This window comes from Platichthys flesus, chromosome 21 (genome assembly GCF_949316205.1).
Source record: "Platichthys flesus chromosome 21, fPlaFle2.1, whole genome shotgun sequence".
Lineage (NCBI taxonomy): Eukaryota > Metazoa > Chordata > Actinopteri > Pleuronectiformes > Pleuronectidae > Platichthys > Platichthys flesus.
Window position 1 is genome coordinate 6,381,253 of NC_084965.1, and position 19,177 is coordinate 6,400,429.

General features: G+C 44.2%; 1 protein-coding gene across 2 annotated transcripts in view; it reads left to right on the forward strand.

Moving 5' to 3' along the window:
- Positions 1 to 19,177, forward strand: part of malrd1 (MAM and LDL receptor class A domain containing 1) — a 37,906-nt gene that overhangs the window by 12,263 nt on the left and 6,466 nt on the right. For both annotated transcript variants that reach the window (XM_062380072.1, XM_062380071.1), the window contains 13 exons: positions 78 to 234; positions 332 to 442; positions 1,239 to 1,452; positions 1,540 to 1,784; positions 2,594 to 2,882; positions 6,507 to 6,752; positions 8,074 to 8,231; positions 13,159 to 13,339; positions 15,033 to 15,161; positions 15,305 to 15,466; positions 16,789 to 16,946; positions 17,889 to 18,090; positions 18,618 to 18,896. In XM_062380072.1, coding sequence (XP_062236056.1) covers positions 78 to 234; positions 332 to 442; positions 1,239 to 1,452; positions 1,540 to 1,784; positions 2,594 to 2,882; positions 6,507 to 6,752; positions 8,074 to 8,231; positions 13,159 to 13,339; positions 15,033 to 15,161; positions 15,305 to 15,466; positions 16,789 to 16,946; positions 17,889 to 18,090; positions 18,618 to 18,896 — 2,531 coding nt within the window. The remainder of the gene's footprint in view (positions 1 to 77; positions 235 to 331; positions 443 to 1,238; positions 1,453 to 1,539; positions 1,785 to 2,593; positions 2,883 to 6,506; positions 6,753 to 8,073; positions 8,232 to 13,158; positions 13,340 to 15,032; positions 15,162 to 15,304; positions 15,467 to 16,788; positions 16,947 to 17,888; positions 18,091 to 18,617; positions 18,897 to 19,177) is intronic.

Genomic DNA, 19,177 nt, shown 5'->3' on the forward strand with positions numbered 1-19,177 from the left:
TAAAATCCCCTGCCGCTCTCACAGTTTGAGGACATGATCACAACATCGTCCTCTATCTCCTGTCGTCCCTGTGACAGAGGCACCCCCGATGGCTGGTACATGTATGCAGACAGTTCAAACGGCGGCTACGGCCAAACCACTGACCTTCTGACCCCCGTCATCTCCTCCACCGGGCCTTACTGCACCCTCGTCTTCTGGTACCACATGAGCGGCTTCACCGTGGGGTCACTGCAGGTGAGCAGGGCATTCGGTTCGGGTGTCTAGCATCACGCACAGAATTGAATTGCAGACGTGTACATATTCATTTCTATTGTTCTCACAATATCTGCAGGTGCTGCTGAAATACGGAAACGTCAGTCATGAGGTCTGGTCTCAGACGGGTAACCACAACAACAGATGGAGACGAGGAGAAGTCTTTTTGGGCTCATCCAACAACTTTCAGGTCAGTACATCCTTTGTGTTGCCTTGAATTAATCACAGAAGGTTTGATGATCTCGTTCACACTATGATTTCCTCAATCAGTGATATTGTATGAAATATCTTTATCATCCACACTTTGTTGTGTTCAGTATGAGTTCATTCGACGGCATAAGGTGCCGAAGTGAATAATTCCAGAGAAGTCTGACCAACATTTACACAATAAGGAATTATGATGGTGGGTCATGGAATTCAGAAATATATGAGTGTTAAATTAAAAAAGGAAGGGGCGGCTTGATTTACATCAGATACTCATTATGGAGGCTGGGAAATAATATCTCTCCATCGGACAGTAGCAGACCTTGATTAGACCCTCTTTACCTCATGGATGGCCTCATTACTCATCTGTTGGACCTTTTGCAGCGTATTTATTTCATCCCAACATACAGAGATTAACACATTATAGTGCTGGACCTTGTATATAATGTGAAAATCGTCTTTGTCACAATACGTATACCAAGGGCAGGCTCTTAGACGGCTGTGTATTTCAGTGTAATTGGCTTCATTTCAATCACGCCAGGCTGAATTGGACAGGCAGACCTGATGATCAATGATGAATTGATTGAGTCTAATTCAGTCTAATGAGTCTTAACTTGTGTGTGACAGTAGTCAGATTTGCGATCTCCTCGCGATGTCGGTCTGCCGAGGTATTTCCAGGTCGTTGTATGACCGCATTAATCCTCGGATCTGGAATCTAAAATTGTTTTATTATGTTTACGTGACTGACAGGAGTTAAACGTAGGTTTCCCCTCCTTTGCCAGGTGGTGTTCAGGGCCCAGCGGGGGATCAGCTACATGGGGGACGTGGTGATAGACGATGTCGGCTTCCTGAACTGCTCCCCTCCGCTTCCTCCAGATGAACCATGTGCACCGGAGCAGTACGCCTGTGCCAACGGCTTCTGCATCCCTCAGGACAACCTGTGTGACTTCATCAACCATTGCGGAGACAGCTCTGACGAGGACCCCTACATCTGCAGTGAGGCCTCCGCCAATGGCAGACTGACAGTTCCAGATAACTAGACAGGCCTGAATTGATTATTTTTCTCATCGCTGTGTTGTGTAGAGGGCTTCAGTGGACGCTGCAGTTTTGAGTTTGACCTCTGCTCCTGGCGCCAGTGCCGACAGGATGACTTTGATTGGCTCATCAAAGCGGGCAGAACTCCGACGATTGGCACCGGGCCGTCCAGCGACCACACCATGAGGGACCCCTCGGGACACTACCTCTACCTCGATAGCTCCTTCCTCTCAGTGGGAGATGTCGCCCGTATATCAGGACCTCTGCTCAGCCGCAGGAGCTCAGAGTGCAAGGTGAGATCAATGTCAAAGGGCAGAAGGCAGGGGTAGACATGAATTAGAGATTGGGAAGTGAAACGATTCAACCAGTGCATCGAGATTCAGTGTTCAAACACTATTTGACTTCTGAGCAAGGTTGTAAATCATCAGCAAATGTTCACAGGGGTGTTTTCAACACAGGCAGTAAATTAAACCCACTAGAAGTCAGGTAGGTCTTTTAAAAGACACATTCATGTTGGAATGTTTATCCATACAAGTAGTTACTTGTGCAAAAACACGTATTTTAAGGGTGTGAACCTGTGTGTTGTACTAGAAGGAATTTTCACATGTCACTTATGGCTAATTTAGTGTGTGTGTGTCTGTGTGCGCGTGCCCGTGTGTGTCCTCCATGCCTGTCAGCCTGATGCTCCACTGGGACAGATCTCTTGATTGACTGCCCGCTTTGCTCTGCGCCTCATATCTGTCTAATCCCACTCCGGACCTGTCAATCATTCATGCAGTCGGAAAAAAGGCTCCAATTAAAGTGGAGGAAGATCTGAGGGGTGGGGGGGGGGAGGAGAAGAGAAGGACTGTCTGCCTCCAGGCTGAGATGAAGGGGGTCGTCTGGGTGTTGTAGCTCATGAACACGCTTCTATTTGAAGAGGAAACCTAAAAGCGATAACGCTGCCAGACATGAACAGTTCTCCAATCTGAGCAAAGTCAAGGGCAGAGGAGAACAGTGCATCAATCAAGTCACACGATTAACACAGAGCCGATTAATCTGGGTATTCTCCGTTAAGGCAGTATTTTTTTCAGGTACTTCTCATTTTGTGTGCTTTGCCCAGATGCGTTTCTACGTCCACATGTCGGGGGAAGGCATCGGGACCCTCAGCCTGTCCAGGAAGAGCGAAGGAGAGCTTCATCCTCTGCTCAACCTGACAGGAGACCAGGGCAACTACTGGCAGATGAAGGAGATCCTGCTGAGTCACACTAAAGACTTCCAGGTCGTGTTCGAGGGCAAAGTGGGCCGGAGATGGAAGGGCGACATCTGCCTGGATGACATCACTTTCTCTCCGGGGTGTCTGCTCACCTCCTCGGACGGATTGGAGGACAACACTCCTGCGCCTCCTGCAGGTATAAACTCAACTCCTGCGTTTAGTTCAAGCTGATTTGGGGGTTTTCGTTTACCGCGATTCATTTGCGCTCCTCTAACTATCCACACATTACCCGAAATGGATTTGCTTTAATCCTAGTGTCTTCAGGTCAAACTGTTAATTGGTCCACTTTGTGATACGTCCCAATTCCTCCAAGTAGGAGAGCAAACATTTCTTTCTTTTTTCCTCTCCCAATTTTTCTTCGATTTCTTTTCACAGCAGTTTCTCCTTGTTTTCTCCTGGAGCTTTGACAGGGTCAGAAACCATTTGTACAATATCATCGGCCTGTAAAGCCCGACGAGAAGCTAAAGTACGTGGGCGCTGCTGCTGAATAACATCAGTGACCTTTAACGGCTCCACTGCAAACTTTCACAGCGGCAGTTCAGTGAGACATGGACTTTAGGGCACTTTGCCTTTGCCAAACAAGAATTGTGATAAAATGGCTCCTTTGAACAGGAGTGATAATGACAAGTCAGTTTTTTTCTGTTAAAGACTTAAGTGAAGACCTGAGCGGAGCTGGATCAGATTAGCTTGCCAGGAAATAACGGCTTTTTAATTCGATTGTGACAAGGAGAGTGCCTGGGCTGCAGTCTCCCTCTTTCTTTTATTAAATAACCATCTGTTTTGCTTTAGAACCAATTTCACACAAAGCTTTACAAATTGTTAAGGGTGTTAAATGAACATGACTTTAGAGCCCAAAGTGCCAAATCTATGAATTTATGATTTATAAACGCTGTTAAGTTATTTGGTCGTAGTTGATCAATACATTCTGGATGATTTTCACTGAGACATTACACTCATATTGGTAATTAGAGGATTTTCTTACTGCTCCTATTAATTTGAAATATGGCCATCTAATTAAATTTTTATGATGCAAATGAAAAATAAATCTCAACATATGTAATCACAAAGGACTTTGGGAACATCTCACATCTTTAAACTATAAAACAGTCTTGAATGATTTACTCTGAAATTCCTTAGTTTTCTCTGAAGGATTTGTGTTTTGTTAAAGGTGAAAATATATGAAAAATATATATATTTGGCAAAACTCACTTCTGAGCAGTATCCAGTTACAACCAGGATTTCACTGACATGAGAAAGAAAGGTGCTTTGAAAAACCATTGTCTGCATCTCAGACTTGAATTATTCAACTATTACACATTTCTCTGCACCGCTCACATTCTTTTACGAGGTGAATTAAAACAACATCGTCTGATTTATTATCAGTGTCATTGCAGATATTACTGCCCTATTAAAAGCATTGACTTCCTCTTGTATCGGATGCTGGAGCAAACACAGAGTTCCTGAGCTGAGAGGGACGGGAAGCTGTGTGTCTCCTTCAGGAGTCTCCCTGTCGTTTAGAGCCGGACGAGCTGATCTTAAGCATCAGTGTGATGTGTTTTAATTTTCCTCTCAGACGTTTCTTCGCCTCAACTTGGTTCACTGACTCACTCTGTCCCTGCATTTGTCTGTATTCATGCTTTCTGTGGAGGTGAGCTTCCCTCCTGGAGAGCGGCAGTATTAATGGGTCTCCAGAGAGCGTTGCAGTTGGGCGGTCTTGCTGAGATCTGAAGGCAGGTCTGCATGTTAATGATGCCTCCATGTTAGCGATGTTAATTGGGTTTACTCTCCCGCTCATCGGTTGCCTGGTGGCCACTGGAGTTCCTGTTGATGTTAGAGTTGAATGTGAATTTGAAAATCTTTACTTCACCCCCACGTTTTGGGGGTAATACTCATGAATTCAGCCATGTAGCAGATCTTTTAAAGTCCTAGTGCTGTTCTGCTTTTCCTACCTGACTCTCCTGCCTGATGTCTGCCTCTGTGATGTCGGCTGTTTCTTGCTCTGTAGTCTGTGTAGGCCACTAATCCTGTTAGTGTTGCTGTGCCTCTTCCTCCCATATATCTGAACTGGTCCCTAGAGATCACGGCTACTCTAGTGTATATATTCTGCGTAGTGGCCAGAGCTGTGAGTCTGAGGGGATGAAGAGTCATGGATGATGTGGAAATCAGCTTTCATTGATTTGTTTTAGCATCAGAAGGTGTGCAGTACAGTGCAGTACAGTGCAGTACAGTGTAGTACAGTGCAGTGTAGTACAGTACAGTGCAGTACAGTGCAGTAATACTTATCAGACTAAAGACAGCAGGAACTGTAATTATACAATGAAGCTGCCCTGGGGCATCTCCCTCCACTGTTTCTCCACTTTGCATTACAGTGTGGAGCTGAGAGCCAGTTCACACTTAGTGATTTTGCAAGCTCAGCATGTATAAATGTGTTTTATGCCCATGGCGTGGTATATGCAGATTCCTCTGTTCATCTACACTAACTCCACGGGCAAATAAAAGAATATGGAGGCTCTGAATTCAGCATGCATGGCAGGAAATGAATGAAGATACAGTTTCATTTATGAATTGATAAAAGAAAACGAGTGTAAGCCAGATATAATATGTACTCAGGGTTTAGGATTACATTGCAGACACTATATGGAAAAAGAGAGCCCTGCATCTTTATATGTAAAAGTTGAATGACTTAGTTTAGTAGTTTAATGTGAGTTGATCACCAGAGGGCAGTGTGACACTCAGGGTGACTGACCCACATACTATGTCATATGGGGGGAGGTGAGAAGGTCACACTGCTCACTGGAATGTAAGCCATTCATTTATCCACATAATAAGATATACACTTCAAACAAGTCTAAGTTCACATAGTCGCAGGTGAAGAGCTGCATACGCAATGAGACCTGTTCTGAGAGAGGTGAAGTAGTATCATCTTCAAACGTTCACTTCCCTTCTTCTTGGATCCACCTGCAGCTTCAGCCGATCTCCTCAGTCGGCGGTGAGGCGACGGGGCTTCGCGGTCGGGAGCTGTGGCTTCCTGGCTTTTCTCTGTGTCTTTGTTGGGGCACATTGCTTCTGGTCCTGTGCATCTGAAGAGGAACAAAGGATCAGGAGGGACTTATGGCCCTCTCTCTGCTTTAATTACAGGGACCACCCCTCTTCATCACGCCTCATGTACCTCTCGAACGCTTCTCAAAGCCGGGCACTGGCCCTGCTGGAATGCTTGGCACCAACCTAAGCAGATTCCAGCACCAGGACCCGATGATACACTGATTTGGGCTCAGAGCCCAATGCTCTTTTGTCCTCCTAAGCCTCTTAAAGAGACCCTGATGCTACATGGAGATGGACTATGCTCACTCCTGAGTCAACTTCTGTTGCTCTGAAGTTCATACAGAGCCCTAGTGTTCTCCTGTTTAATCTGGAGCACACAGGAGTTGTTTTACGGGGAGAAAATAGTGTTAACGATATGAGAAAGAGATTTTATGAAAAGGTTTACATTATAGGATGTAGGCTTGTGTGCTTCATCAGATCCATGCCACTTTCATGACTTATATGTGAATATGATGCTGCAACTGGGGAGGTTATTTGACACGTGTACATAGAACAAAAGTGTAAATCGACAGGAAGGTTCTTGTTGTAAGACTTTGGTTATGGTGCAAATTAAACAAAGGCTCCACATTTAACAGATTTCAAATTGTGTCTTCAACATCAATCATGTCCATAACAGGTTGGTCTTAAATATATTCCATGCGTGTGTCTTTCTGTCCAGGCTCCTGTCCCTCCGGCTTCTTGCTGTGCGACAACGGCCGCTGTTTTCAATCGGGGCAGAGCTGTGATTTCACGGACGACTGTGGTGACGGCACAGATGAGAAGGATTGTGGGACTTCCTGCTCCTTTGAGAATGGCCGCTGTGGATGGAAGAGCTCCCTGGCCGATAATGTGGATTGGACGCTCGGCAAGGGATCGGTCCAGGGCATACGGCCCCCGTACGACCACACACTGACGGATGAGAACGGTATGTGTTCGCGATTGTACCTTAAACTATCAAGTAATTAAATATAATCCCAATCAAAAGGAAGCTGCTTACTGACTCATCGTCCTGCTTGAATCCCCATTATATATCTGAAGAAGTGCACTTTCCCTTTTGTGTGTTTTTTTTGCGTATTCAGACTAAATGAAACTGAGCTGACTTTAGAAATCCCGCTGTGGTAGCTCTCCACCATGTTTAATTCATGCATTGTTTCAGCCACTTCAGGGACAAAATCAATGAGCTACTTCTCAGCATGCAAGTGTGCAGCAGGTGAGCCTTCTAGTGATTGATGCAGGGTAGTTAGGGCAGTAACTGTTTTACAATGTGCATGCTAAAAAGCACATGCAAACAGCTGCTATGGAAGTGCTTCCTCTTATTGTCTTGAAATTATCATTCTACGATTGCCATTGTAGTATTAAGAATTATTTAATGCTTCGGACAAACACACGTTGAGAGCTACTTTGTCAGATCACAACAGACGATCAATTAGTTTGTCTGTTTTAAGATCAGCCAATCAAAGACATATATACTAAACCTGTGTGGAGATTGGATGTTGTCCCTGTGTCTGTGGGTTTCTTCCAGCTACTCCCACTTCCTCCCACAGTCCAATGACATTTGGATTGGTGTTAGGTGGATTTGAGACTCCTAACACGCTGGTGACAATAAAAGCCACTCTGAGTTTTAGTCAGTGCTGTTCCTCCGATTAGAAACAGGAAATGTTAATTTGGCATTAAATCTAATAGATTAAATCCAAACACATTACAGGCAAGCCATAATAATGAATGTATATGAATATTAATGTAAATACATTAACGGCTGCTGTTGAAAAATGGCCCCCATAAATATGATTATAAGCAGGGTTTTTATTTCTTTGTTCATCTGAAGGCTTTGTTGTTTATAAAGTCGTTTTAGTTGTAATTGTAAAACATGATTGACTATTACATTTTTCTTTATTGATTCATTTTAAATAGCAACAAATCTGCAGAATGAAACCAACAACAGTGCAGACCTGCTCCCTTTGGGTTTGCAGTCAGCCGTCGTCCTGACCCTTCTCCTCACTTTACGAGCTCATCTGGACTGAAAACCCTGCTCACTGGTTCCTGTGTCAAAAGGCAGTGGACATTTGGAGACGTGTCAGAGATTACTCTGTGACCCCTGACCCTCACTCCCCCCCCGCCACAGTGCTCTCGACCTCCCTATAATTTGTCATTTGCTGCAGGAGCTGCCCACACAGAGGAAGATATCAATCCCTCTCTGCCTCGCTGTTGCTATCCTCCTCCATCACTTCCTGTCTGTCTCTCTCCAGGTCATTTCGTCTATCTGGAAGCTACACCGATGGGACTCAAAGGTGATAAAGCTCATATCCGAAGTTGTGTTTGGAAAGAGTCCAGTGCCATTTGTAGGCTCTCCTTCTGGTACTACATTTCCCACAAGGCATTGGGAACCATCCGGGTGCTGATCAAGGTAAACAGTCTGCAGGAGTGTGTTCAAACTCAGATGTGCGTTGTAACTGTTTGCACAGGGGCAAGATGAAGAGTGATGAATCCCACTGACACCAGTATACTCTAGAAAAGAGCTTTGCAGACCTGCAGCCATCCATCTAGCAAGGTTACCATGGCTGGACTCGGTCAGAAGCATCTATTATATTGACTGATAATGATAAATCATCCCAATGTCGACAGTAATCGCTTCATAATCGCTGAGCTGTCTGCTTGACTCAGTAATCTGGTAAAAAAAAAAGAAGGAGAGTGGAGTGGCTGTCGATCTCTCTGCCACAGTTTGATCTACAAGGCATCTGTTAGGGGCGAAGTGATGAAGAGGAGAGTGAGGGGGACCATGGTTACCCCCCCACCCCACTATCTGGGAATACAGCGATCAGCCACAACAGAGGGCTGGGTTAGATGCCGTGGCAGAGCGGTGTACACTGGTGTCAGTCCTGCAGGCTTCTTGCTCGTTAGCCGTTCTGCCTCCATCTATTTAATACACAGCCGACTCTCAGGGATTAGGATTTCTGCATGCGCGTCCCATTCTCACGTATGCGCAGCACGTGCAAGACCACTAGGGTGTCCTTGTGTGTTTTGTGCAGTTTGCAAAACAGATCAGCAAGTTATGTAAATTTAACTTAATACATTTTTGCTTTCAAACACCTTGTCGCGCCCCGTCGAGCAAGAATCTGCATGTTATTACACTGAAGCTCGACTGCAGGCAACAGACTCCATGTTGTTACAGCTTCAGGAGAGAAGGTCCATCACGGATTAAAGGTCTGACAGATCCTCAAAGCAAAATGCATTGTTCTCCAAATACTTAAGTGAACCACAGTATTGTACTTTGCATTACACATGTACATTTATTGTGTATCTTTATTACAGTGAACACAGGTTGTAGTTTCTTTAATGGGTGCGCTATGGTTCTTAATATCTACTTTAAAGCTGAAAACAGTCTTGTTTGACTAAAGCCTACAATGTGCATGATTTTATTTGATCATGAATCAAAACCCAACTATTAAGTCTTTATTATTTATTATTCAACTCAACCAATGAGGTTATGTTGTCATTGGCGTCTATCGGCAGTATTATTAAAAAATGTCTTGCCTATGATTTTTACTTTTAGCAGGGGTTGGCTTCTTCGGGGGGTAAATTAAAATCTTAAATCAGAACCTCTGGGCTTCACTGATAAATGCACTACACTGTTAGTTTTATTCTCCTTTTTCAATCGTGACAAAGACAAATGTATAGAATGTTCCCAGCTCTGTGTTCTAAAGATTTTGTCTTTGCACGAACTCAGACGTAGCTCATATACTTAGTCTGACACATGTGCATGAGGATTATGTTTTTATTGATGTTGTTTTGAATTTAATTATTGTACAAATGCTATTGTAATGATTGCACGTCAAAGCCTGGTGCAGACTGAATAACAATTTGCAGCATATCCGAGCCCGGCCGCCTGATTGATTATGTGACTGTCTGAGAGGGGGGAGATGATGAATGCCTCTGGACCATTTTGCGTGTTCACACATGAGTGGAAAATGGAAAACGTGGCCTTTTGAAGAAGGTCAGCTCTTCACATGAAAATGAGGCAATGGAATCAGTTACACAGCCGGCGGGTGGCGAGTGGAGAGGGCGTCCCGTTTGATTTCAGACATTGAGTGAAGAGTGCCCGAGACTGAGAGACACAGAAAAAACAATATCGCGTCCCCCCCCCCCCATCATGTCCCTGTATAGTCTCACATGACACACAGTCGATGTTAAGTGCGCGTTTGACCTAGAAGGATCAGAGACATGAGCACTTACAGATTATTGCTCTGTGCGACAGTCTTGAATTTTCATAACCTCCGCGTTTGCTTCGGGTTAAAACGGCGACGTAAACAAACACACATGTTCACCATCACGACAAGATCTCCTCTGCAAGCAAATATGATACGAGCCACGTTGAGAGGGTGATTGAAGAACAGAGGGATTTGTGGTTAATGACACTTACAGTCTGAGGGGGTCTTGTGTTTTTTCTTTCCCACCTTCGACAGACCTGTTTGTTCAGATCACTGTGTCTGTGAACTGCTCTGAAGACTCATCACTCTGAAAACTGCCCTCAGCAGCAGAGTCATATGAGAATACAGAGTCTCAGAGGGAACGGGGAACTGTGCAGAAGTCAGATCTGTTGCATGGGATGCGTCTGCATGCAAGTCGTACTGATATATGCACATATCCAGTAATTTGCCTCTGTCAGTTTATTCATGTTAGATCTGAGGCAGTTTGTATTACTTGCTATCGGATGTATTTTAAAATCAGAATATTCTTTTGGCGGTTGAGATAAATTACTTTACCATGAAGCTGTATAGCCTTCCATTAGCTCCTTTTATACAGTTATATTTGGTGGAGTGGGTTCAACTGGGGCCATTATGGTGAGTCAAGCATCTGCCCGTCAAGCCAAAGAGAAGTCGTTCTACCCAAGACAAACAGGAGCAGGACAGGACCAATCGTTTAGACTTGATTTGAAGCACAGTCCTGTCTGGAGAACAATATCCTGATGTGGCCCTTACAGTTGTAACGTTATTTAACTGAGTAGGAACAAGCAGTCGCACAATGAGTTGAAGGTGAGTCGACTGAATAACAGCTGCCAGCGGCTCCATAAAATGAAAAAGCTATGAATACAAATTGGATTTCAGCTCAGTGGAACATTCAGTGCATGGGCTGGGACATTAGGGATTTTCAAACTTTCAATAGAGTATGCATTTTATTGTGATTACAACTTTCTTTGTTCTGGTTTTGGCCTCTTGACTGTCCCCCACAGGGGTAGCACAATTCAATTATGCAAATACATATCCACTTTTCACTTTGAGTAAACTGAGTTTGTGGTCTCGTTTGCCCCGACTGCGAGTTCAGGAAGCCGCAAATTGAAGGAACAAATGTTTGGACTGATACGACCACACACACATCAAGCATGAGCGGTGCATTCTCCCATCATGCACTTGTCAGTCGCTTGCTTTTATGGATCGAGCCTTTGCTCCGTGACATAAATCTGGATAAGTCGTGCTGTAACGCTGCCTGTTAATCTATGCTCGTCTCCAGCAGTAACAAGATTATTTCAAGCCGGGGCTCCATTGGCCTAAAGTGGAGGAGACAGCTTGTGCACGCCTCACCCAAGGGTGCACGTTAATAGGCTTTCAAACTGCAGCGTCGGAAGTGACATTGCTCGTCCTCTGGTTTTCAAGTAGCTCTCCTTCACCGGAGTCGGTCCCTGCAACCTCAAGTACCGCAGGGTTGATATCTTACTTATTGTGCATCCTCAGAATTTCTGTTTTCCCCGAGTTGTCAAATTGTTGTTTCGATTTGCGGTCACGAGCTTGGAATTTGGAATAAACAACTCCTCGACACCTCTTTCCGATAATTGCATAATATGGAATAGCTAAGGAAAAGATGAGGTTTGACAGGCAGATCAATAATGTGAAACATACACATTTGTATCATGAAACCATCTCTTTTAGATATAAATGATGGTGTTGGGTGCTTGTGAGAGATGGTCAAGGAGTTTCATGATGTGGAGAATAATTCATGTCACTGCCCTAAAACTGAATTATGAATGTAATGTCATAGAAGTGCTGTCATTATGTCGCCTTTAAAAAAAGACCAGAGGACGAGGACGCTTTTCACAGCACACACTTTGACACGTCACAGTGGGAGAGGCACATGTAAATAATGAAACAGTGGCGTGTGTCAACGTCAGCACTATTACCAGTGCTTATCTAGTGTGACATTTCAAAATGTCCGCCCCTGATAAAGGCCAGTGTTCAAGTCCAGACCATCTGCAGGATGGGTAGTAAAATCTATACTTTCCTCCATTAAACACTCAGTGGTTTAACTAGGCAGCGCTTTCACCGTATTGACCTTCAGATAAAGTGGATTTTAACAATCTCTGCAATCACCTCAGTGAGGACAGGCAGGATCAAAAGTGTGTGTTTCCGCCGAATACAGGTAACTTAGAGAGAGGGAATCACAATAAGGCTCCTCTGATCCATATTACGTCTTTTCTTCATGAAAAGAAATAACCCAACAAGTCCATCGTAACTTCTTGTGAGGTTTTTATAAAGCAGAACCCAAATGCAGGCAGATGGGAGCAGTGAAGAAATGTAATTGAGTTTGAAGAATTGCGAGTGTTTCATGGCAGGTTGGCAGGAACAAGGCAATCTGAACTGAAATAAGGTAAAACACAGGAATGTGTACGAAACTGAAACTCAAGAGAACTCCAACTTTGAACCCATTGAACGACAAACAAGACAAAACCGGAGAAAACAAACGTAGACACAAGGAGAACAAGTTGACTCCACACAAAAAGACCCTCAGCTGAAGAGGGGTTTGAACCGCTGCTGTGAGTCAACTGTGCTAACCACTGGTCTACCGTGCCACTCTTTAAACCAAATCTAAAGTCCAGAGAACTGAAATGCAAATTCAAAGACCATAAAAAATGCACAAACTAGGCAAAACTGTGGGAAGATGGAAAACTATGCTCGGTGTGTGGTTGTTACTGGAACAGCAGCACAGTTAACTGGGATGTTATTAGATTTACTAAGTAGTTACTGGGCAAGAAATTTGACCTGATGCGGCAGGAAAGAAATCCATTGCTATAACTCAAGGAGAGCAGTGCTCAGTGTGATCATCAGCTCTCAAGGTAGGGAACTTATTACTGTGGCGTTCCGCTAATGAGACTTTAATGACTCCTCAGCAGCAGCCGTCTGTCCAGGAGTTCATTCCAGCTCATTCAAACTCAAAGTTCTTCACTCTAATGAAACTCAAAGTTTCTGTTTGATTCTGCTGCAGCTTCAAATCCACTGTGACAGTGGTGCAATCAGGGTGAAATCCCCACAGTGTGATGGTGTCACTGCTGCTCTGCTCCACAGAAAGACAACGACTTGTTGGAAGTGTGGAACAAAACGGGGCACCAGGGGAACGAGTGGCTCCGAGCCGAGGTGCCCCTGAGGAGGCTGAGGAACTTTGAGGTGATATTCGAGGGGATTCGCTCGAGGGACGTGAGCGGAGGAGCTGCCCTGGACGACCTGGAGTTCATCGACTGTGCCCCAAGTAGGTGATACATACACAACTGCTTTGTTACACCGCTTGACTTTCTCCAACAAATTAAATAAAAAAGAAATATAAAGAACAATGTTAAAAGATAAAGCAGCGATGAAGATTGAACTGCACCAATCCCTGGAATTTACCTGAACTGAAACTATACTAATGACAAATCTACTAATTCCTATAAAAACTCAAATCTAGCTACTGCTCTTTTTCTCATTTAATCTTGTTCTTTGTGTAGGAACAACAACTCAAATATATTATTGTAATATAATTCAAAGAGCAGAAGAACAAGGTATTCATTGTTCACTTCAAGGCAGTGTACCAGAGAAAATAATAAAAGTCCTCCAGCTTTGTTTGCTGTGTCTTTTAAGTCAAAGTTATTGGTTCTGTTTCTTTATCGACTTTCATCTTTGATTTAGGTGTTTAAAACGTGTTCTAATGAAAAGTATCTCAAAATCTCATTGTTCCCAAATGAAGCAGTGGAGGGGAAGGTTTTTCAAAGGTAGAGATTTCATTGGTTGCAAAGTAATCAGAGTCAGCGGGTGAAGGCTTCAGCACAAGGCTTTTTTATTGCCTCTTTCATTTAAAAGTAGCTGTGATTTGACTCGGATACTAAGAGAAACTCATTTTGTGTCATATTGGAAATGGACCTTAACCTTGTAGCTCTCTGAAGCAATGCAATTTGATGTAACTTAAAAATTCGAGGGTTATACAAAGTACTAAAGGAAACTGAACGAAGCTGTAAACGTGGCTTAGAAAACTCCAAACTAGTGGATCTCAGTCTATATCGGTTTTAAATTAAACTTCTCTCTTGCTTCTCTCCGTTCCTCTTTTATATAACTTTATTTCCAACGTATCTTCAAAAGCAAGATGTAATTATGCTGTGACATTACTTCACGATCGTCCCGGCTGATAGTTTGAGAGAGAGAGAGAGAGAGAGAGAGAGAGAGAGAGAGTCCCTTCTGCCTGATGACAGTCGCTGTCAGTGGCCGTTTGATGTTTATGGACGAGACAGATGTTCCACATTACACGGGACCTGGCACGAGGCTGGACACCGTGTGGGCCCCTCCCCCCCGCTCTGCCGAGGCTCTTCCCTGCGACACACACACACACACTTATAAACACACTTACACAGACAGAAGTGGACTGACAAGTAGACAAACTGTCTGTCCAAAAAGCTAATTGGCACTCACACACAACTTCCATCAAATTTTTAAATGTGTGCCAAATGTGTTTTCAGCTCTTCCCTTGATGGATACAACCTCCCGCAGTGCAGTCCAACAGCTCGTTCCTCATTTCAGTCGTCATTTAATGTCTTTTGAAGTAGAGGAGAACACACACGCATCCACACACGTGCAAATAATTGAGCTGTGTGAGTGTGTGTGTGTGTACTTCCTCTGATCCACCTGATCTCTCTTCGTCCTGTCTGCACCACCGAGGCAGAGCCGGAGGAAAGAGGCTGTGATTTCCCTCTCAGGCCTTTTGTCTCCTCCGCTCCTCGTGCCCTTTGGCAAAGCGAGCAGGCCGCGTTTTTTAATTGGACACAGTTGTGCGTTGTTGCAAAGATTTAGTCGATCTGAACGGTAAATGCTTCACAGGCTCCTGTCTCTGGATGGAAGGAGAAGAAACACAATCACCAGCTGTAATTGCTTCCTCTCCAGACGTGGTTTTCTTTGTTCCCCTGTTTGTCTCCTAGAGGCCGTGGCGCCGGTCAGCTGTCCTGCGCTCACAGACTTTGTGTGTCACAGCGGCGGCTGCATCGAGTCTCACCTGGTGTGCGACAACAAGGCCGACTGTGCCGACGAATCAGACGAGATAGACTGCGGTGAGCGAGGAATGGGAAATCGATTTCCTTCCCCACGGGAACTGAACTGTTTTTGATTTCAGAGCAGAAAAACAACTTTTAACCGACACGCCGCCCAATTTCCTTCCATCTCTCTCTCCCTCTCTCTGTACGTCATCGAGCAGGCCACATAGCTGGCTCACCTGGTGCCTGCAATTTCAACATGGATGAAACCCAGTGGGAGGAGAAGTGCCAGCTCTCTCAGGACCCTGATGATAACTTTGATTGGAGGATAGGTCACGAGACTGAGACGCCAGGAGCTGGACCTCACTCTGACCACAGTCCAGGTCAGTACCCTCTCTCTGCTTGTCTCCCAGAGATTACATGTGTACTCAAGCACTCTGATTATAACACAACATGTTGTTTGTCCCTGCTCTCTATAAGGAACACGTGTGTACTTTCTGATCCGACACATTCTCCTTGTTTCCTGCTCTCAGGAAACTAGGAGAGTTTTTGTAATTATAAATTGACAGCTGGTAAAAAAACGAGCTTCTGACAAGTACGTGACAGCAGAGTTAATAATACATCCTGATCAATGTCGCTCTGAGCCGAGCAGCGACGGACTTGTTGTTTATCTTGCTGCTGCGTCAAAACGTGATTTTCTTTTGATTCAGATTAATTTGAAATGAATCTCAGAGTATAAATAACTGGAACAGAGATTATAATTGGCCTCATCCATACAAGGCAAAGTGAACCTTCATTTTTCTACTTGCGTAGAAAAATGATACTTTCGTTATACTTGTGTTTTAATTTTCAATCTCATCTGGTACATAAAATATAGGAGGACTGAAATAGTAGAGAAAAAAAAGGCAATTACAGTTTTGCATTTTGGGGGGGGGGGGCATTTAGCCGTGAACCGTTTGCATCACTTCAAACAGAGGAGGGAAACGAAAGACACCGAGTTACGCTGAGGTTTGAGTCGCCTCAGTTTATTAACAAGCTTTAGATTCACGGCTCAATCGAAAAGAAAATTGAATTAATCATTCGTTGATGAAAACTCAATCTCGTTTTCTGCTTCTCAGAATATCACAATAGTTTCTTTCTGTTACAGTGTATATTCTATACTTTGAATTGTTTGCAAAAAGTATACACACTAAAAAATGAGAGCTGAGAAAGGACAAGACATGGCCCTGTAGACATCACGCATAAGTCTTATCAGGAAAACAATATTTTCCAATGTGAATATTTTGGGGTATTTTTCCTTTTTCATTTGGATTATTCATCTCTCACTTTGAGTCAGAGGAAGAAAATCCAGTGTTGTGGGTGCGAGCACAGTTTGAATTGTCTCTGAATTGTGCTCAAATCCCCTTTAACTCATGTGGAAAACTCACACTTTGTTCTGGCGCGGCTCACATGCCGTCTCATCCTCCAGCCCCAGCCGCACTGAGGATCTGTGGAGCTTCTGGCTTCTGGCTGCCGCGTCTCACAACAGCACAAACGCTTTCTTCTGTCAAAATATTGTGTATTGGAATCAGCACAAGAAAGTAATTGGATTTCTTTTCCAGCAGCAAAGCAGAAATCGCTTGGTTGAGCAGGATCTAGCTGTGGGTATTTAAATTTTTTCTCTGCATGTAACACAGATTGTCTTCATCTGTGTTTATCTCCAAAGGTGGTGGAGGGAACTTCCTGTATGTGAACTCAGCCATTCAGAGGGAAGGGGACATTGCCAAGCTGACAACGAGGCGCTCGTTCCCGGGCAGCGTCGGCCTGTGTCACCTGCGCTTCTGGTTCTTCATGCACGGCTCAGACAGGATGGGAACGCTGAAGGTGATCCCGTCTCCGCTGCATTTCCATAAACTCTTCAAAGTGGTTTTGTTTTTTTTCTTCAGGCATCAAGCTTCCAAACATGTGTGTCTTGTTTTGTCATCCGCTGCCTGACCATCCATCACAGTCAACCTGAAGGCTCCATTTTGTCTTTGTCAGAAATGTTGTGTCCTGTTTGTCTCCAGCCTCTCGCTGTGTTCCACGTGGCCCACCGTCAATCACCTGATACCCACAGGAAGGAATGAAAGTGTCCCTGTCAGGAAATAATCCATCAAAGCACATCAGCCTTACAACTTTTATTAAGAAATCCATCACTCCCTGTCGTTGTTAGATGTCTTTGTCTGCTGGGTTCATTTCAAAACAACAAATAAGCAAATGTTAGAAAAAAACTACTAATTAGAAAGAATGTGTGCTATAAAAAACTTAAATTATTGATGTTAAAGAAGTCAGGGAATGGCAATGCCGACTAGAACTAAAGATTTGTTTGTCTTTTGCATTTGTTAAACACTTCTGTGACTATAAATACACACTAGAGCCATAATGATTCAATTGACACTCTCATGAGGTGTTTACACTGATGTGAGGAGAATGTTTGTTTTTAAACAAGTTGAGTGATGGGATGTAGTTAAGTGTATGTACCCAAGGACATTTTGAAAGATGAGTATTTCCTTTTTATTTTTAATATTAAATGATTAAATTCATTGGGAAATATGATGCTTTACTTAACTAGATCCCCTGAAAATACCACTGATGAAGATTCACATTGTTTGTGAGGCTGTAGCGACAATTAAATGTGAAGCGCACAAAACCTATTGTTCTCTGTATTATACAATATATACATATATTCATATAGTATAAAATACCAACCTATATTTGTTTACTGTTTCCTTTCAGACTGAAACCATTCCATTAGATTCTGACCTAACGTTCCCTCTGCACCTCCAGGTCTTCACTGTGGGACCCAGTGGTACCAGTCTGTTGATGTGGGCGACCACTGGAAACCATGGCGACCAGTGGACATACGCCCACGTCCTCCTGTCCAACACGGCACCTTTCAGAGTGACCTTTCAGGCGGAGGTGGGTGGAGACATGTGGACGGACATCGCCCTGGATGACGTCTCCTTCACTCCGGAGTGTGAGGCTGGAGGTAAAGTTATTATATAATACGTCTCTCTTCCTCCCTGGGGTCGTTTTGCCCTCATACACTTCAAATTACCTTTTTTTTGCTTTTCCTCATGTTCGGCCCTGCCAGCACATTTTTCATGCTTCTCCAATTTTCACTGTTTCCTCTTTTTCCACATTTTCTGTTCTCCATCATCCTCTTTGTTTCCATATAAGTTGTTGGGGACCTTCCTGAAGTGTGTAGTGAGTTAATGGAGCCTGTTGCCCTGCAGGTCCACATATATATATATATATATAATGGAGCCTTGATCGGCATTGAGGGACAAGATGGAGGGCAGTATGGGGAGAAAGCAATTACATGTACGTTGTGTTGTTTCCTCCCTCCACCCCTGATCTCCCTCTCTGAGCTGCAGCCACTAACAAACCTCTCTGCTTCCTCAAATCATTCCTCTGAGATTCCTCACTCCAGGATTCTCGCTGCGTGTGAGTTACACTCAATGAGAACAGTTCGCTCATCTCTTTGTGTTTATCTGTATCTATGTGTCCCAACAGAACCAGTGACTCCCCAGCCTCTGACCTGCAGCGCGGACCAGTTCCCGTGTGCCTACTCCTTCCAGTGCATCCCACAGAGCTGGAGGTGCGACGGGGAGCCCGACTGTGCTGATCAGTCCGATGAAGAGCGCTGTTCGGCCTTGGTACCCGGGACTCTTCCTCCTCAGGTCCTGTGTCCCATTGGGTTTTACCAGTGCTCAGACTCCCAGTGCCTCCCGTCCATACTGCGCTGCGACGGTGTCCCCGACTGCCCTGACGGAGAAGACGAGTTCAGCTGCCGTGAGTATCTGTGTGTCTTTATGAAGCAGGAATTACTTCGTCTAGACACAGAGATGGAGACGGTCAGAATGTTTTAGTAGTCTGCCGAGGTGATGAGCAATAGAAACAAATATATGGCACAACAACAACTAAAGTGTATCACCTACTTTGTCTAGAGGTGTAAATTACGAGTCACATTACTGATTCATATTATTACCTTCAGTTCAGTTTAGAGCTTCCTAGTCCCTGACACGCAGTTGGTTCATTTTCATCCAAGCCATCACATCTCTATTCAGCTGTGT